General features: G+C 28.6%; 3 protein-coding genes across 5 annotated transcripts; 1 reads left to right on the forward strand and 2 right to left on the reverse strand.

The window, feature by feature from the left end:
- LOC119604766 (transmembrane protein 258) lies at positions 1-641 on the forward strand. The gene is made up of 2 exons (XM_037957594.1): positions 1-146; positions 202-641. Exon 2 carries the CDS (start codon positions 203-205, stop codon positions 443-445), a length of 243 nt encoding a protein of 80 aa, XP_037813522.1. The 5' UTR covers positions 1-146; position 202; the 3' UTR covers positions 446-641.
- A 467-nt stretch (positions 642-1,108) lies between these two features.
- On the reverse strand, positions 1,109-3,641 carry LOC119604764 (tumor susceptibility gene 101 protein). The gene is made up of 9 exons (XM_037957593.1): positions 3,442-3,641; positions 3,159-3,243; positions 3,021-3,086; positions 2,795-2,958; positions 2,617-2,731; positions 2,059-2,303; positions 1,786-1,998; positions 1,600-1,733; positions 1,109-1,536 (listed from the first exon to the last, which is right to left on the reverse strand). The coding sequence occupies exons 1-9, from the start codon at positions 3,487-3,489 to the stop codon at positions 1,350-1,352; spliced, it is 1,257 nt and encodes a 418-aa protein (XP_037813521.1). The 5' UTR covers positions 3,490-3,641; the 3' UTR covers positions 1,109-1,349.
- A 1,839-nt stretch (positions 3,642-5,480) lies between these two features.
- LOC119604755 (tyrosine-protein phosphatase non-receptor type 61F) lies at positions 5,481-18,729 on the reverse strand. Of its 3 annotated transcripts, none has more exons than XR_005231541.1 (8): positions 17,697-18,715; positions 12,654-12,827; positions 12,333-12,595; positions 12,043-12,268; positions 11,829-11,975; positions 10,782-11,434; positions 10,283-10,718; positions 5,481-5,846 (listed from the first exon to the last, which is right to left on the reverse strand). XR_005231541.1 is itself a non-coding variant. In XM_037957569.1 (8 exons), the coding sequence occupies exons 1-8, from the start codon at positions 17,970-17,972 to the stop codon at positions 5,825-5,827; spliced, it is 1,881 nt and encodes a 626-aa protein (XP_037813497.1). In that variant the 5' UTR covers positions 17,973-18,715; the 3' UTR covers positions 5,482-5,824. The 3 variants fall into 3 exon arrangements, 2 of the variants coding, with proteins under 2 accessions (XP_037813497.1, XP_037813496.1); XM_037957569.1 differs by having other exon boundaries at positions 5,482-5,846; positions 10,599-10,718; XM_037957568.1 differs by lacking the exon at positions 5,481-5,846 and having other exon boundaries at positions 9,234-10,718; positions 17,697-18,729.
- Positions 18,730-19,352: the final 623 nt, after the last annotated feature.

The following is a 19,352-nucleotide window of genomic DNA, read 5'->3' on the forward strand; positions in this document are numbered from 1 at the left end:
AATACTATTTCTAGCACAGTTTGACAGTTTTTCAATCAATTTCTATTGTGTTTTTTTCTTGAACAAGCCGGGCCACGTAGAATTTGCAAGATTTGTGTTAAAATTATAAAAATATATATAAACAATTAATAATTTACAAAAAAAACGTAAGTAAAATCTATAGAAAAATGTAAAAATTTACTTAGCATTTTTTACTTGCAGCATGGAATCCACAATGCAACGTTATGTATCGCCCATTAATCCGGCTGTTTTTCCTCACTTAGCCACAGTATTGCTCATTATTGGTACATTCTTTACCGCTTGGTTCTTTATCTATGTTGTATCCAGACCTAAGAATACCAAAGAGAAGACTCTGTTTAAAGAATTGGCTATTAGTTTATGTGCTTCAGTATTTTTGGGTTTCGGTATAATGTTTCTAATGTTGGCAGTGGGTATTTACATTTAAATGGACTCAGAATGGTATAAATGAAAACACACCTACGGCCCTCTTTATTCACTAGGATTGGTTTGAAGCTTATTGAAAACCTACATTAATATTAATAATGCTAAACGTACATTTATAAGTATGCGCAAAACATTCAAAAGCAACCAAAATTTTGCAATTCCAATTTTTATTAAATAAAAGAAAATAAATATCAAAATTTCTTAGTGAATTGTTTTTAAAAAGTCGCAGCTTTATTATCATCAAGGGTCATCGCACAATTTTGTTGAAAATTTAGAACAAGTCGATCGAATGCATAGCCCTAATTCTAATCAACAAAGTCGTTTTTCATTTTTGATAAAATTTTATTTCTAACAGTAATTTTATTAAATTAAGAAATCTCTAAACAAAATACTTTTTCGTTTAATTAAAATTTTCGGAAAATTAAAAAAATTGTAGATCTAAAAACAGTTTTCCTCAATAATTTGAATTGAACATAAAATAACATAAAAAAGCAACTTAACAAAACTACATGATTTGTTTTTAAATAAAACTATGGACAACAAATATGCAGATGAACTATAAACCATTACTGTTTGTGTATGCAGTGATGAACAAACTCTTTAAAAATTTATTTAACTTTTAATTTTGAGATTTTTGTTTATATGATGATATTTGAATATATTGTTTGTTTGTGTTTTATATATAAATATATTTGATTATTAATATAACTATAATTAAATATCATTTTATCGCTTTTTCTCTTCTCTTTGTGATCAATTAGATATCCTCTTTTTATAATAACTTTTATAAAATTTTAATACATTTTTTTTATACGCTATTTAACGGCAATGACATGAACATAAAAATCCTTAGAGAATTTTTACTTTCAATTTCTTTTTCAATCATTTCATTTTTGTAACTTTAATTAACCAGCTAGACCAGCCTTTTGTCTGCACTTTTGCATAATGGCACGCAGCATAAATTGTTTGCGTGATAACTGGCGTACGTGTTTTAAAAATGTTTCCAAATCAATGACACCACTGCGTAAGGCTTCACCTAAATAGTAAATGGCATCTTCGGTGGCGGCTTCTTCAGCATAAGCATTAAGTAGTCTGAAAAATGAAGGAATTGTGGAATAAACTTGTTTATTGCTTAATTATTAGATTTCAACTTACTGTCTGTATAGAGGAGCTGTGGTGGTAACAGCTTCATCTGGATCAATGCCTTCAGAATTTTCTAAAGTCTCTAGACTTTTTTCCAGCTCTTGTTCTTTATCACGTAAAATATTTATATTTTTTTGTAAATCAACCTAAAAATTAGATTAAATTTAAATACGTTTAAATAAAACTTTTTGCTCTTACCTCCTCTCTCTTTAAACGGGCTATGATTGAATCAATTTTAGTACTACCTTCTACCAATTCTTGTTTGGTACGATTTAGAGTATCGATTTCGGCTTGATATTGATTTACTTTTTCCTGCAGACGGCGACGTAATTTATCCTCTACAGCACTAACCAAAGAAGCTTTTATATGTTCCTCAGTTATGGTACCGGTTGAACTGGGATTTGAAGGATTCTATTTTAAGTACTAGATTAGTTTTAACTGTTGTAAAGGGGGTTTCGTAAAACAACTTACATAGCCTGAATTGTAACCTGGAACTGGTGGGAAATTCATATAGGGTGGATAACCTGCGCCACCACCTGAAGTGGCTGCTGGCATAGCATTACCCGATGATGTTGGATATGGTGGATAACCACCAAAACTATTACTTGGTGGATAGGGTGGAAAAGCTCCTCCACCAGATGGATATGGCAAATATGAACCACCGGATGCCGCTGCGGTATTAGGATTTGCTGCTCCACCCGGCTGCGGCATAAAGGCTAAAATAAAGAATGAATTAGGAAAGTTTTTTATTTGGTACTAATATTTAATGAACTGCAAGGTGCTATGATCTAATTAGAAATAGTATTAACACAAGATCTGTTTAAGTAAAAGAGAGATTTCTAACAAAATATACACAAAACTGAATTCTGAAAATTGCTTTAATAAAAAACGGAATACGTCTTTAGCCAATAGAACGATGTAAAGGCAGTTTCATGGCAAATAGTATAAGCTTAACTACCACATCGAAGAACCATTTGGCTGAAAATTGTTTAAAACTATGCTCTACGAAAACCAACAAAAAATACTTACATCCTGTTGGATATGGCGTAGACGACGTTTGATCTTTACGCACCGAATACACTGGTGGATGATCTCCAAATGTAACAATCATTACTTGAATCAAAGATAACAAATCACTTGAATTCTATAATAGAAAAGTAAACATTCAATCAGACCACTTCAAAAATTCTATAGCAATAACACTTACAGGTTGCCAGTCATGCAAATAGGGTAAATAGATTCTGCCATTATGATCCACATACATTGATACTTTAATCAGCATATTTGGTGTAGGTTTTACAAAACACATAGGAGCATTCATAGGATGTGTGTCCATTAGCCAAATACAAATGGGAATGTAATATGTATTGTCTGTAATTGTAAAATCAAAAGCGTACTAAAGTAAGACTCATAAATTAATCAAATGAACTTACTTTTATAAACCACCGGAATGGTGCCCTGTAAATTAAACAAATCCCTAGTACTGCCATCATTAAAAACTGCAAAAATATTAAACAATAAAATTTTAGTAAATAAGCACTATTGAACTCCATAATATAAATCACGCATACCAAATTTTTGTAAATTATATGATAAACTGCGATAGCTTGTTATAACATCGACCACTTCCTTTTTGGTGGCATTAACATGTTTATACTGCAAATGTTATTAGAGCATTAGAATACAACAATAAATCATTTTTTAATTCAATAAACAACTGCGACATATGTACATATTCATTCCTTATACTGTACATATATATATTCCATGGCCCATACCCTGTGATTATTATTCTTCTTTGTTTGGTTTCTTCGTTGTGGGATTTTACATTTTTTTTGTTTAGCAATAACTTACCTTTGATAGAAGTTTAGCAATTTGTGCTTCCTCTGATGCAGGCACCATTTTATATTTTTTTTAATCCTTAATGGTAGTGAAATATTTAAAATTGGTATATTTTTAATTAATTTTAATAATAGTTTGTTCGATTTTTTTTAGAATAAATTTCTTCAGCAATAATTTTTTTTCTGCAATAATTTTTTTGACGTTTCTTCTCTTCGATGAGTAATTTGATAAACAGTTGTTGAAAATTAAGGTTGCCATATTGTGGGTTTTCAAAGAAACTACAACTCTGTTAAATTTATCTTAATTATCTAAAAAGAGTTGTCCAAGATTTGGTCCTTCACTACGAATAAAGCTACGTTATGCTATTTGCCCTCCATATTTTAATATTTGAGACATTTTTCAAATATCTTTCTTTTAATACTCATATTTCCTATGTAAACAATTGTGGAAAAAACATGGTGGTTTTCGCAATCACAGTTATTTAGTGTACAATCTTGATGATTTTTAATAACAAATTTATGGAAAGCATGTTCCATGGAATTATTTACATATGATCTTGATTCTGAAGATATTGGTAGCCTTCTGGACATCAAACGGAAAAAAAGGGAAAACAAGACATGTACGGCTAGGGAGGGGACCGGGCCAGGGAGCGAGCGAGCGAGCGAGCGAGCGAGCGAGCGAGCGAGCGAGCGAGCGAGCGAGCGAGCGAGCGAGCGAGCGAGCGAGCGAGCGAGCGAGCGACCGAGCGAGCGAGCGAGCGAGCGAGCGAGCGAGCGAGCGAGGAGCGAGCGAGCGAGCGAGCGAGCGAGCGAGCGAGCGAGCGAGCGAGAGGGAGGAGCGAGCGAGCGAGCGAGCGAGCGAGCGAGAGGCGAGCGAGCGAGCGAGCGAGCTTATCGAGCAGAGAGGAGCACAGAGAGAGAGAGCAGCGACAAGATAGCGAGCAGCGAGCGAGCGAGCGAGCGAGAAGAGAGCAGCGAGCGAGCTAGCGAAGCGAGCGATCGAGCAGCGAGCAAGACGATTAGCGAGCGAGCGAGCAAGCAGCGAGCGACGACGACGCAGCGAGCATCAGCGAGCTAGCTAGAAGGAGCAGCGAGCTATCTAGCTATCTATCTATTATCACTATCTATCTATCTATCTTATCTATCTATCTATCTATCTATCTATCTATCTATCTATCTTCTATCTATCTATCTATATATCCATTATATATATCTATAATTCTATCTATCTATCTATACCCCGATTTTGACCATTCCGTTTCTTAAAATATTGTACTTGGACAGACCTTTATTCTGGGTCCTTATTAGTTAAACGATCCAGCCATTTCGATTTGTATGCCAGTTGAAAACAAATCGATTTACACAAATGTTTACACATTGGCTTAAAAATTCAAATAGTGATGCAATTCAGGATAAATACATTCTTTTATGAACCAAAATAATCTTTCAGGAAATATAAAGAATAATCCTAATCAATCGTTTATTTTAGGTTTATTACAATCAAGATCTTAATTAAGTATTTATGAATTAGGGGGTTAAGCTTTTGGAAGTGGTGCCTCTGATAGATTAGTGGTAGTTTTCTAGTCTGACAGTCCGTAGATCGTGGATTCGTCCTGATAAAAGAACGCAAAACAGGCCCCATATAGGCCTACATGTATTTCTTCGGATCTGATGTAGCTTCAAATTAACTAACTACGCTTTTAAATTAAAACCCAACGAATGATTTTTAAGAATCGAGTATTCAAAAATTTCAAGTTAATTCTAAATATAGTTCATGCTTTCTAAGCTTTATATTGAGGTTAGTTTTTTAGTGATTAGTGATTGATTAGATATTTGAATATTAATTTGATTAGAAAAGTGCAGCAAATATAAATGAACTAATACGCATTCATAATTTATAAATTTGTGTTATTTAGGAATAATTTTAAGAAAATCTATTTAATTTGTGAAAAAATAAATAAAATGCCAATTATGCAATTATGAAATTTTATTCAAATATCTTGATATTTTTTTGTACAAAGTCAAATGAAATTATTAATTAATACAAATATAAAACATAAAATTAAATTGTATATAAAACGGAGAAAAATGTTAATATTAAATGATATTTATAACGACATAAATAATGGTTAAACTAAAAAAAAAGTGCTAAAGACTTGCAAAATGTATTCGATTATTATTTATTAGCTTGAGATTTACAATTGTCAGTAAGAACTTATGTAGTAAAAGTGGTAGCAGAAGTAGTAGTAGTAGGTAGTAGTGGTGGTTGGTAGTAGTAGTTATATTGGATGGGTTTGAAGTTAAGCAAATCTATTGGCTTAGTTTGAATTTGACTTTTAAGTATGGAGTTATTAGATGATTTGAATTGTGTATGAAGAGTTCGTAAGTGCTCACAGTTATTTTGATTTCTTGGTATGTCTGCAAGAAAACGTAAAAAATAATAAATTTAAAAACCATTATTGTAGAGAATTAAAGAAATTTATAAAATAATAAAATATTTAGAGTAAGACTAAGAATGTTATAAAAGTTTATAACAAAAATAAACCTAAAATACAGTTACCGAATATTTTTTTCAATAATTAGTTTGTTAAAAAAATTGAAAATTTTACTTTGACCATAATTATGTTTGATTTGTTTTATTTATTTTAAATATTTTTTTTTTGTATATTTAGTACACATATCATTTTTTATTATATTTAAATTCTACCAAAAAAAAAATCATTTCTAAAATTTTTTTTCATATGCTGTATGTATAAGTATGAACTCACATAATAGGAATAATGGGCTTATTTTTTTATTGCATTTTTTCAATATTTTTATGTTTTTTTTTTTTTTTTAAATTTGATTGGATTTTCTTTTTATTTATTATTTTTGTTTTCTCTTTCTTGTTTTGTTTTTATAAGGATACAAATATAAAAATAAATTATCTGCATTTTTTTATATATTTTTTTTAATATTATTTGTTGTATATATTTGTAATTATTATCAAAAATGGGGGAATATAGTATGTATAGGTATATATTGGTTATATGTAGTAGTAGGTATGTATGTAAGTGTGAAAGTTGTCTGCTGATGTTATGTTAAATTAACTTTTAAAATTAAATAATATGGATTTTACACGTCTTAGTAGTAGAATTGTGTAAGATTAACAGATAACAATAAATATTAGCCTTATTCATATCCGACTAAGTTGCAAAAGTCGTACCCATGGAGCTAAAGAATACTGCGTTGTAGCCGAATCTGTCATGAAAATCGAGATATCGTATAACATCTGGTTTTCAAGATATCGTAACGTAATATTGGAAAAAGCCTTGTTTTCGCCATATGCTAGTAAGGATTATTAGATCTTTACATGGGTTAAAATTAGGATCGTAAATGGGGACCAGGTTCACCTAGTATTCTATAAGTTGAATTTTGTTTCGAACTTATTCTATAAATCGAAATTTTAATAAAATATTTATTCGAATACTTCGTTTACATCGAAAAATTATTCTTTAAGCCCCCTTTACACGAGCACACAAGTAATATAATCTGTCAAAATTTTGTGTAGAAGAGTACGAATGAAACCATCACACACTGAAAGAAGATACGTTTTGAAATGATTCCAAAAAAAAGCAAGTGGCATTAGATCAGGGTTGTGAATTTTATGTAAACACATGCAAAAAAAATGAAACAGCTGTTTACATCTTACTTTGTTATTGTTTTATACCAATCGTGTAAACAAAAAATATAAATCATACAACTTTTATTCTCTTTTTTGTCATACGTATGAAATTTCATTAGACTTTACGTATGTACGTAAAGTGTGATTGTGTAAAGGTCCCTTTATATCGAAAATTTATTTGAAAATTTGAAAATTTAAAATATTATGATGAAAGTTAAGAAAAACTAAAAAACAACATGAAAAATATGCATATTTTGTGATAAACAAACTGATTATTCATTTATTATTAATACGCCTTAAGGATTTTATATTAAAAATAAACAATTGTTAAAATAGACAAAATATTTTTTAATGATAAATTAAAAAAAAATCGCTGGTCTATTTTGGAATATTATTTAAACTAATAATTTCGTTTACAATATGCTTTTTCCCCTATAAAATACAATTACAAATGTTTTGTTTTTTTTTCAAATTTTCTTCTTAAGTTTTTAGATTATTTTGTTTTTATTTTTATTAATATGTTAAAAAATTTGTATTCAATATTCATATCAGTCTATTGCAGATCAATATAAGAAAAATAAAGAAAAAACATAACCCAATATAATCTAAAAAGAATTAGCTATAATTAGAGAAGTATAGAATGGTTATCCATTTTTTGTAACTGGTTATTTGTGGAATTATTACTTTTTTAAATATTATTTGTAGAGAAAAAGAAACAATCATTATTATTTGTTTACCATTAAATTAGAAGTAAAAAAAATAATAAACTAAAATTTTAAAATATAAAAAAAAACAACAGTGTGCTTCTTACAATTGTTTAGCCTGTGTTTGTTTGTGTTTGTGGAAAAAATATAAGAGAGTTTGTTAGGAGAGTGTAGGGTGTATAAATATGTATGTATATTGTTCGTATTACTTGATATAAACATTTTGTGTTACAACTATAATTTTTTTGTTTCTTTTTGGGCAATAAAAGGAAGTGTACTTGTGTTTTTTTTTAATATTTTAAAATTTATTCCATGACAAACAGAACGCTTTTGTAGTTTCAATACTTATCATTATTTGAAACAAATTTCAATAAAATAGAAATTTATTCGAACTTTTTCTTTTTTTATTTTCGATATATAAGTAAAATTTTTCGAATATTTTCTTTATAGCAAAATTTGATTCCAATATTTTTCATCAATCGAAAATTTTCACGCATATATTCTTTATATAGAAATTTTATTCGGATATTTTTTATAAATTAAATTTGTATTTTATTCGATTATTTTCTATAAATAGAAAATTTATTCAAAAATTTAATCGAATATTTATTTTCCATATATAACTAAAATTTATTCGAATATTTTCTTGATAGCAAAATTTTATTCCATTATTTTTAACAAACGAAAATTTATTCGAATATATTCTTTATATAGAAATTATTTATTTTATTAAATTTTTTCGATATAACGAAAATGTATTCGAATATTTCTTATAAATCGAAAATGTATTCGAATATTTTCTTTAAATCGCAAATGTATTCGAATATTTCCTATTTTCGATATAACGAAAATGTATTCGAATATTTCTTATAAATTGAAAATGTATTCGAATATTTTCTTTAAATCGAAAATGTATTCGATTATTTCCTATTTTCGATATAACGAAAATGTATTCGAATATTTCCTATTTTCGATATAACGAAAATGTATTCGAATATTTCTTATAAATCGAAAATGTATTCGAATATTTCCTATAAATCAAAAATTTCTTCGAATATTTTTTATAAATCAAAAATTTATTCGAATATTTTCTTTACACATATCGAAATTTTATTCGAATATTTTCTATAAATCGAAAATTTGTTCGAATATTTTCTATAAACCGAAAAAAAAATTCGAACATTTGTAATATATCGAAAATTTATTCGAATATTTTTTTTTGTATCAAAAATTTATTCGAATATTTTTTTATATCGAAAATTTATTCGAATATTTTCTTTGTATCAAAAATTTATTCGAATATGTTCTATATAACGAAAATTATTTTTAAATATTTTCTATATAACGAAAATTATTTTCGAATATTTTTCATATAACGAAAATTTTTTCGAACATTTTCTTTATATCGAAAATTTATACCAACATATTCATTATATCGAAATTTTATTCAAACATTTTCTATAAAACGAAAATTTATTCAAACATTTTCTATAAAACGAAAATTTATTGAAATATTTTTTTTATAACGAAAATTTATTTTAAAATTTTCTAAAAATGGAAAATTTGTGTGAATATTTGAATACGAGAACTCTATGTGAAAAAAACTGATTCAAAAATTTCCTCTAAATTTAAAATTTATTCGAAAATTTTCTACAAATATGTATTGTATTCGAAAAACATTTCTCGTTTAGATAAAACTAAAACCAAAACTGTTTTATAGCTTTCAAAATCTCGAATAATTCCTGGAAATTTTAGCTAGAAAACATTTTATTTGAAACCTTGTTAAAACATTCAAAAAATCACAATAATGAAATTTTGTTTCTAAATATAGTTTTTATTTTGAAAAATTTTTAACACACAAGTTATTGGTCAGTAGAGTTTTCACTACATATCTGAGGCCAGTTTAAAGTTCAATTAAACACTCAAATTCCTTATCCAAAATTTTGTCTATAAAAAAATCTAAGCTTCAACACACTTTAAAAGAAACATGTTCAGTTTGTCGTGTTAATTAAAATCCGTTATTTCAAAAACCAAAAAAATAAAGAAAATGATTAAATCATTTTAATTTTGTTTAAAGCTCCTGTGTTTGGTATGTGTGTGTGTTTGTGTAGTTTATGCCCATAATTTCTTAAATGTTTTAATAATAAGTGTTGTTGTTTTTGTTGGTATTGTGTGCGTTCTTACTAAAAATTAATATGATATTAGATTTCTATTTGTAAAAACTAGGTTTTCACAAATAAAACTAAAAATTATTTTACTTTTTTTTTTGTTAAATATACTCTTTTCTTGTTATTTCTTTTTTCTTTAAATTATTATTATACTTCTTCTGGTTTTTTTGTGTTTAATATACTTATATAAATGTTATTCACTTCATTATTATTAGAAAAAAATTCATTTAGTCGATGTTATCATTTAGAAATATATAAATTATAAAAAAAAAAAATAATAAATTGTGGCAAAAACATTATCGTTTGATTGTTCGTTACCATATATGTATTCTCACTCTTCTATATGTTCTCAATTTTTTCATGTGTTTTGTGTTTAATATGTGTTTAGTAGTATAACTTTAAGTTTGTTCTTTTGTCGTTTGTTTGCATTTTTTCTTTTCTCTAAACGAACACACAAAATTAAAAGAATGTGATCTGCAAAATGGAAATTTTTCGAAAGTAGAGAGAAAATAGTGTTGGTGTATGTGGCTGGCTTAAAATTGAAATTGGATTAAATATTTAAGCCCATTTTGAATAGGCATAAACACAGATAACACCCACAATAACACCTGCTGTTATATAAGTAATTAATGACCTTCGTTTTTTCGCCGCTTGTTTGTTCTCCTCGTTTTCACGTTGTTTTCGTTTGATTTCATTAACTTTTTGTTCAATATTCGCCTGGTGTTCGGCACGTTTTCTACGTCGTAACTCAGGACTGAAAGAGAAAGACATAAGTTTTAACATATTAAATTATAAAACAACGAGAGTTAAAGCCTACCTTGTAGAGCCACTGGTATTTGCAGTCTCAATGCCATTTAAGTTCATGGAATCATATTCTACACTTTGTTCGTTCGTTGTTGCATTACTATGTTGCTGCTGCTGATGCGATTGATGATTAAATTTATCTTTATTTCTTGATTTGCTATAGTTGGCATTATCCTTATCTTCTTCGTGGTCATTGTTATCATCGGCATCGTCATCATCATCATCATTATCGTCAATATCATCTTCTTCACTATCATCATTTTCAAAGTATTCGTTTTCATCACTATCCGATTCGTGTACACGATTCAATGAATTATTCTGTTGTGTTGGCAGTGGTGGAAGTGGTCGATTTGTCATGCTTGTATTACTTTCAGAACTTCTCTCATTATTTATGAAATTATTTAGAGCATCTTTGTTGGTGTTGTCATTGTCGGGTGCGTAAAGGTCATCGTTAAAACTAACACTGGCCGGTATTTTGGGCAGTGGTTTACCTTGTGAACCAGCCAAATTCAGCCTTAAAATGCCATCAGCTCCACTACCAGCCAAAGGTAAGAGGGAATGGGTGCGCGGTGGTAAGGGCGGTGGTGTTTCATCTATAATATATTGCTCATGATGTTGACTATCATCACTGGTAACAATAGGCGCTTCATTGTAATCAATGAATTTCTATTGAATCGAAAGGAGAGAGAGAGAATCACAATTATTACCATAAAATTACGATGAAATTTGTATTTGAATTATTTTTATTGTTTGTGGTTTGTTTTGTGAACTGATTGTTTTTTGGGTGACAAAAATTAGAAATTTGAATTTATTGGGAAAAACCATAAAACATAGTTTGTAAATATCTTTTAACCCCTCACAATATCTGGTTTAAGTGCTAAATGTTAATTTAAAATATGTTTTTAAAAAATCATCAAGCATCAAACAATTATTCAAAAGTTTAAGAATCTATATCAAAATTAAATAATAAAAAAACATCTAAAACAAATCACAAATCTATAACTTTGAAAGCACGACAAACAAGTGATAAAAACCCAAATAAAAAACACTCAATACTTACCGGATCTTTAAGTAATTTAATGCCTTCAATAATAGCTTGATATGAAAAATACAATTGATCGGCGGTTTGTATAAGACCCATACGATATCTACGCAATTCATATAAAACATCTTGTACAGATACATTTTGAACACCTTCCTTGTCAACCTAAAAAAAAAAAAAGAAAGAATAAATTGTCAATAACTACATAAAATCAACAATCATTTTAGCTTACCAAAACTAAACAACAATCCACTAAACAGAATGTACCCGAACGACCTATACCAGCACTACAGTGCACAACGGCAGGACCAACATCTGGCTCTAAAGCACCTGAATCGCGTACTTGTTTAAGGAATTGCAAAAAAGCCACTGGTGAACTGGGAATGCCAAAGTCGGGCCAGGTGGTATAATGGAATTGTATAATTTCGCGACTTTGATTCGATTCAATATCTGTTAATCTAAAATTATAAAAATTCTCAATAAAACAGTTTCAAGACCAATAAAAAATATATTGACACCTACTTAAACCATCGCACACAAAAGTTTTTGTACTCTTCACAACGTAAAAATTCGATGGTCAATTTAACTTCATTCAATTTGAGAGCATTTTCTAGACCTTTACGTTCTGGCCAATACAAATGACATTTAACTTGTTTCTTTTCCATCAGTTTATTTAACATCAGTATTGCTTTTGTTTTTTGTTCCCAAACCATTAACCAAAAATGCCCAACCGTATCACCGAGTGGTCCTTGTGTTAGAATATATTTACGTTCAGCTCGTTCAAGCTAATAAAAGTTTATATGAAATGAAATTTTTTTAATAATGTTTTGGTTTTCTTTTTACCTTTACTAAGTTGGCATTAATGTAATCGACACCGCCTCTGTGTATAATAATTCTTGAATGATCGTATGGGTTAACATCTCGGTATCTGTTCAGGCAACGATTTTGTGGTTTTTCTGATTCAATTGTCCCGAAATGTTTTTCATTTGCTTCACGTTCACATTTTTCGCGAATTTCCTGTAAAAGAAGAAAATAATTTTTATTTAGGTCAGTTTAAGTTAGCATTTTTTTGGTGCGGAAATCTTTAAGATTATATAACATCAATGAACTTAACTAGAACCGTACTACAACAGAACTGAACTAGAAGTGAACTAGAACTCAACTAGAATTCAACTAGAACTGAACTAGAACTGAACTAGAACTGAACTAGAACTGAACTAGAACTCAACTAGAATTCAACTAGAACTGAACTGAACTAGAACTGAACTAGAACTGCACTAGAACTGAACTAGAACTAAACTAGAACTGAAATAGAACTGAACTAGAACTAACCTAGAACTGAACTAGAACTGAACTAGAACTGAACTAGAACTAACTAGAACTGAACTAGAACTGAACTAGAACTGAACTAGAACTGAACTAGAACTGAACTAGAACTGAACTAGAACTGAACTAGAACTGAACTAGAACTGAACTAGAACTGAACTGAACTGAACTAGAACTGAACTAGAACTGAACTAGAACTGAACTAGAACTGAACTAGAACTGAACTAGAACTGAACTAGAACTGAACTAGAACTGAACTAGAACTGAACTAGAACTGAACTAGAACTGAACTAGAACTGAACTAGAACTGAACTAGAACTGAACTAGAACTGAACTAGAACTGAACTAGAACTGAACTAGAACTGAACTAGAACTGAACTAGAACTGAACTAGAACTGAACTAGAACTGAACTAGAACTGAACTAGAACTAAACTAGAACTGAACTAGAACTGAACTAGAACTGAACTAGAACTGAACTAGAACTGAACTAGAAATGAACTAGAAATGAACTAGAACTGAACTAGAACTGAACTAGAACTGAACTAGAACTGAACTAGAACTGAACTAGAACTGAACTAGAACTAGAACTGAACTAGAACTGAACTAGAACTGAACTAGAACTGAACTAGAACTGAACTAGAACTGAACTAGAACTGAACTAGAACTGAACTAGAACTGAACTAGAACTGAACTAGAACTGAACTAGAACTGAACTAGAACTGAACTAGAACTGAACTAGAACTGAACTAGAACTGAACTAGAACTGAACTAGAACTGAACTAGAACTGAACTAGAACTGAACTAGAACTGAACTAGAACTGAACTAGAACTGAACTAGAACTGAACTAGAACTGAACTAGAACTGAACTAGAACTGAACTAGAACTGAACTAGAACTGAACTAGAACTGAACTAGAACTGAACTAGAAATGAACTAGAACTGAACTAGAACTCAACTAGAAATGAACTAGAACTCAACTAGAACTGAACTAGAACTGAACTAGAACTGAACTAGAACTGAACTAGAACTGAACTGAACTAGAACTGAACTAGAACTGAACTAGAACTGAACTAATTAGAACTCAACTAGAACTGAACTAGAACAGAACCAAAATTATTTATTTCAATTATTCATCGATGTTTTAATTTATCGTCCAAAAGTGACTTGTGGATCCTAAATCATGAATTTGTTCGTTATGTAATAATTATTAATTATTTCAATATTTGTCTCGCTTTGGAAATAAACAAAAGATTGTTTCTCTTTAAAATCTAAATCTTAAGATACACTTATAAGAATTATATGTATACTCAGACAAATTCTGAAAAAATATTTATTTAAAACAAAAATAAAATCTGCTATTCTAAGGAAAAATACACATAAAAAACCTTTTTTGAGTCAGCCTGGGGATTAACTTGTAGGGCAAACCAAAGAAGGTATTCAGAAGAAAAATAAATTTGTACAAAAACTTATTTTACTTTAACATTTTTCAATTATTTTATAGATGTTTCAAACATTCTACTGCCGCTACAGTTACGTGTGTTTAAATGCATAAATATTAATTCATAATGCAACATTATAATATGATGGTTTTAGTTTTGTCTTGCTTCATGCTTCATAGTTAATAAGGTGACTTTTTTTTCTTAATTTCTTATTATGTACTTTTTTCTACGTTACGAAAACATTGTTAGTTTGTTGCAAATACATACAGTGAAATGAGGAAGTAGAACTTAAATGAAAGGGGGTTTATAAGAAAAATTTATTCAAAATTTTATATTGAGTAGATAATGGTGTAGTTTAAAATCTGTAGTTAATATTTAGATGATTTTTTATGCTAATTTATAACGTTAAAGGAAATATGTATTTAGTAATAGGGAAACGATTTTTTATACTATTTGTACAGTGATGAGCAAAAACAGATTCTTTATTTTAGTAAGTTTGTTTGAAGTAAAATTAAAAGCCTGTTTCTTTAATTTTATTGTGTTGCAAATCAATATAGGGTATTTACACTTTTTTAGTCACTATACATATAAGTATATACACACTATAATAAAAATCAAAGTAATAAATGTATGAATACAATTATTTTTTTTTTCTAAGACTGACTATAACAATAAAGTATGTTAAGTTGTTATTATTTCCATTTAACATGCAATGAATTTAACTAAAAAAAACTGTTTTATTTCAATAACTTGTACGTAATTGTTGTTTTAGCTTAATTAATTAAAAAATATGTACCGTTTAAAAGAAGTACATAATTAACAGGACCATTAGCGGTTTGATTAAAAATCAGAACCTTTTTTTAATACATAAACATTTTTATAGTTTTATAATAAGCATTTAAACAAAAAAGTATGTAAAGAAATTATAATTAAATATATTTTTAATAATAAATGTTAAAAACAAAAGCATGCCGATGACAGGCTGTAGTGGACAAAAAAATATTTCTATTTTACTATAACGAAAAAACTTTTTCTGTAAACTACAATAAAATATATTGTTTTTCTAAGAAATTTAAATGATTTAAAGTTTGAACCTAATTAAATTGTTTTGCATAACAGTAAAAATTTTGTCCATTTTACGTTGAAGAGAATAAGTTTCGCCTTAAATTCATGAGAAATTGTTAATTAGATTTCGCTGTATTGTATATTATAAGCCTATACTGTAGTCTTAACTAAGGTCCATTATATGGAATATTTTATAGTCTATTCTATAAGACTATTCTGAAGACTCGACTATAGCCCATTTTATACTTATAGTATTTTCTTTAGCCTCGAATCTAGTCTATACTTTAGTTTCGACTATAATATATTCCATAGTCTCGATTATAGTCTCAACTATAATCTATTTTATAGTCTCGATTATAGTCTATTTTATGGCCTCGTCATAGTCAATTCTAAAGTCTAGATTATAGTCTATTCTAAGGTTTCGATTAAAGTCAATTATAAAGTTTTAATTTGATTCTATAACCTCAAGTATAGAATCCGACTACAGTATACTCTAAATTATTGACTATACTCTATTCTATAGATAGATTTATATAGTATAATCCATAGTCTCGACTATAGTCTTGACTATGGCCTCGAAGAGTTTTTTCTATAGTATATTTTATAGTCTCGACTATAGTATGTTATATATTCTCAATAATCTCTCTCAACTATAGTCTATTTCATAGTCTAGACTAGGTATATGTAGTCTATTCTATAGTCTCTACTATACTATTGTCTATTATATTTTCTATTCTTTGGTTTCAAGTATAAACTATTCTACATATTTTATATTGGTCTTTCCTTTTAGTTGTTATAAACTCGGTACATTTCTCTGGGGACAGATTTACTTTTTACATAAACACTGCTTTCTACGAACATTTTTCAATTTAAACTATTCGAGTTCCAATTAGACTATCCGACAAGAGATTTTTTAGGAATAAACTTGAAAATGTTGCGAAAATTAAATGTGAACAGTAAACTATGGTGAAATTTTCTAAGAATAATATTTGCAAAGGCTGAAACAAAATAATTCATCATATGTAGGTACATACTAACAATTAATTAAACACTTGAACTCCAACAACAAAAAATACATGTAAGTTAAATACATAAAACAGTTTTAAACTAATCGTAAAGTTTTTTTTTTTGCTGGTATGAAAAATAAACGATACAAAATAACGTTTTTTACTTAAAGCTGTCTAAATTGTCAGTGAGTTTTATTTTTTAGCTTTAAAGTTAGTGATGATGCCTTTATATGCGCACTCATCAGGTTTTCGTGGAAATTAAACTTCTTCTTAAAACGAAAGGAGCAAAAGCCAAAACGAACAAACAAACAAACAAACATCCAGCCACCAGACAAGCAACAAAAATAAAAACAACAAACGAAATTAAGTTGGATTTGTACGACTAAACGTTACCCTACCAGTATAGGGTGCCTAATATGATTTCACAATTCTATAGGATTTAATTTCTCATATTTTTTAAATAATTATTATAATGAAAGCTATTTAGTTTGACAAATTCTATAGTAATATACAAATATATCTATGTACATATGTGGGTTTGCATGATATCAGTAGAAGTTTTATTTATGTTGCCTAAGGTCAGTTATGTGCAAACTGTACTCAAAAAATCATCTTAACCTTGTTGGATTTTAACTTAATGAGCGAAAATTTATATGAGAGCTATATGAAAGCATGAACCGATTACATCTAAAATCAATGTTTTTCATCTAGTTAAAATTACGCCAAGTAGTTTGATTGCAGGATTTGCATGGACGGACGAACGGACGGATGGATACTGAGAATATATAATACTATAATATAATTGTAGAACATTTTCTCTAAAATGGATAATACCGGCACTGCTAAATGGTGTAGGGTATAAATATCAGACAATATTGATATTTGTTTGCTTGAATGAATGAATGGTTCAACCAATATTCCTACATATAAATAAACAAACCTCTAGCTGAATAGACCCAACAGCTGAGGGAACATAGATATTGTTAAAGATTTTTTTCTAAAAATTTGTATAAATATTTTTGTTTTAACTTTAATTTATTTAACTTACCTGATATAAACGCTGCCAACCATTACGATCTCCTGTTATTTTCTTATATTCCAATTCAATATTATTGGGCGTTGATGCCTCTAATGGTGGAGTATCATTGCTATTACCATCGCCGCCACCTGACATATTGGCTACTACTCTATTTGTAGAATTGTTACTAATATCAGCAGAACTATAATTTGTATCACTTACTCCAGCCGATGTTGACGACGAAGACGAAGATGATGATGTTGTAGAAGCTGACGATGATGATGATGAATTTGAAGTAGAAGTCATTGCCACTTCAGAATTAAAGTGTTTATTTGTATGTATTTGTGTCTATGGGTTTTAAAGCTGCTTTAATATTACACAAAAAAATTAAGAAACAAAAAAACAAAAACTAATATTTTCTTTTTTTTAATTTTTGGCTAAATGCCGATCTAACAAAGTTGTGTGTGCAGTTATTTTAACACAAATATTATTATAGTTGTTGTAGTTCTTTATTAAGTTGATGTTGTTCTTGTTGCTTTTTCGCTGTGTTGTTGCTACTGCTGCTGCTGTTGGTTGTACTGTCGCAATTTACTCTATAATTTTTTCTTTTACATTGAACACGTATTAAAACTAATTTTATAGATTTTTATTTCACCGAAATCTAAGGAATTAAATGAAAAAATAGCACTACACCACGCACGAATTAAATTACAATTTCCATTATATACAATTTTTCAAAATTCACATGAAATTGATTCTTCTTCTGCTGCTTCTTTTCTCCTTTTTTATATTTTTTTGCGTTACACACAAACACACACACACTCTTTTTCTAATTAATTTGTGTTCACTTTATTTTTTGCTAAATATTATTGTTTTATTCTCTTTTTATTGATAATATAAAGTTTGCTGATGTTGTTAACATTATTTTTTGTTAATGAAAATAATGCAAATGTTTATTGCAAATAAAATAAAACCCAATTAAATTCGCACTTTTCTTTCTCTTTTTTGGCAAAACTTGACAGAATGACAGAATGTAGAATAATGGATGCCAGAGATCTGCGTCGAAGAAAATGAACGGCGTTGACGGCTGACATAAAATGTTATGGCAACTTAAAATCGACTTTAAGCCGGATCAGTGCTTTTTAACACAAAATTTCAAAAATTATAGGTGCTCGAAATAAAAAAATATTAAAATTATGTGAAGAATTAGAATTATTTTAAATCAGCCGATTTTAAAAGTTTAATGAATTTTGATCGAGAAAGGTTTTATTATTTTCTTCCGAAATACAGTTTTTGTCGATTTGAAATCTATATATTTTTAAAAATGAATTTCAATACCTTAAAAATAACATTGTAATTTAAAATCTAAGAAATACATTTATTATAATAGTTACATAGCCGAAAAAGTGAAAATGCGCTAATTTATAATCAAAAGATTTTCCTAATAAATAATCCTTTTGTCACAATAACTTTTAAACCCTAAAATCTTCTAATTTATTACTATATAAGAAAATATAAAAAAAAAAACAAAAAAGCGAGTAGCTAAACAATAACTTCGACGCCAAATGATAATAAGGGAGCTAAATTTGACTCAAAAAGGCTAACCTGGTACATTCAAATATTTCAAGCATAATAACACTGTTTTAATGTACATATTGTTTGACTCAGGTATATATATATGTTAAG

This window comes from Lucilia sericata, unplaced genomic scaffold (genome assembly GCF_015586225.1).
Source record: "Lucilia sericata isolate MDLA Ls3-8-SP2 unplaced genomic scaffold, ASM1558622v1 Contig000426F_arrow, whole genome shotgun sequence".
NCBI lineage: Eukaryota > Metazoa > Arthropoda > Insecta > Diptera > Calliphoridae > Lucilia > Lucilia sericata.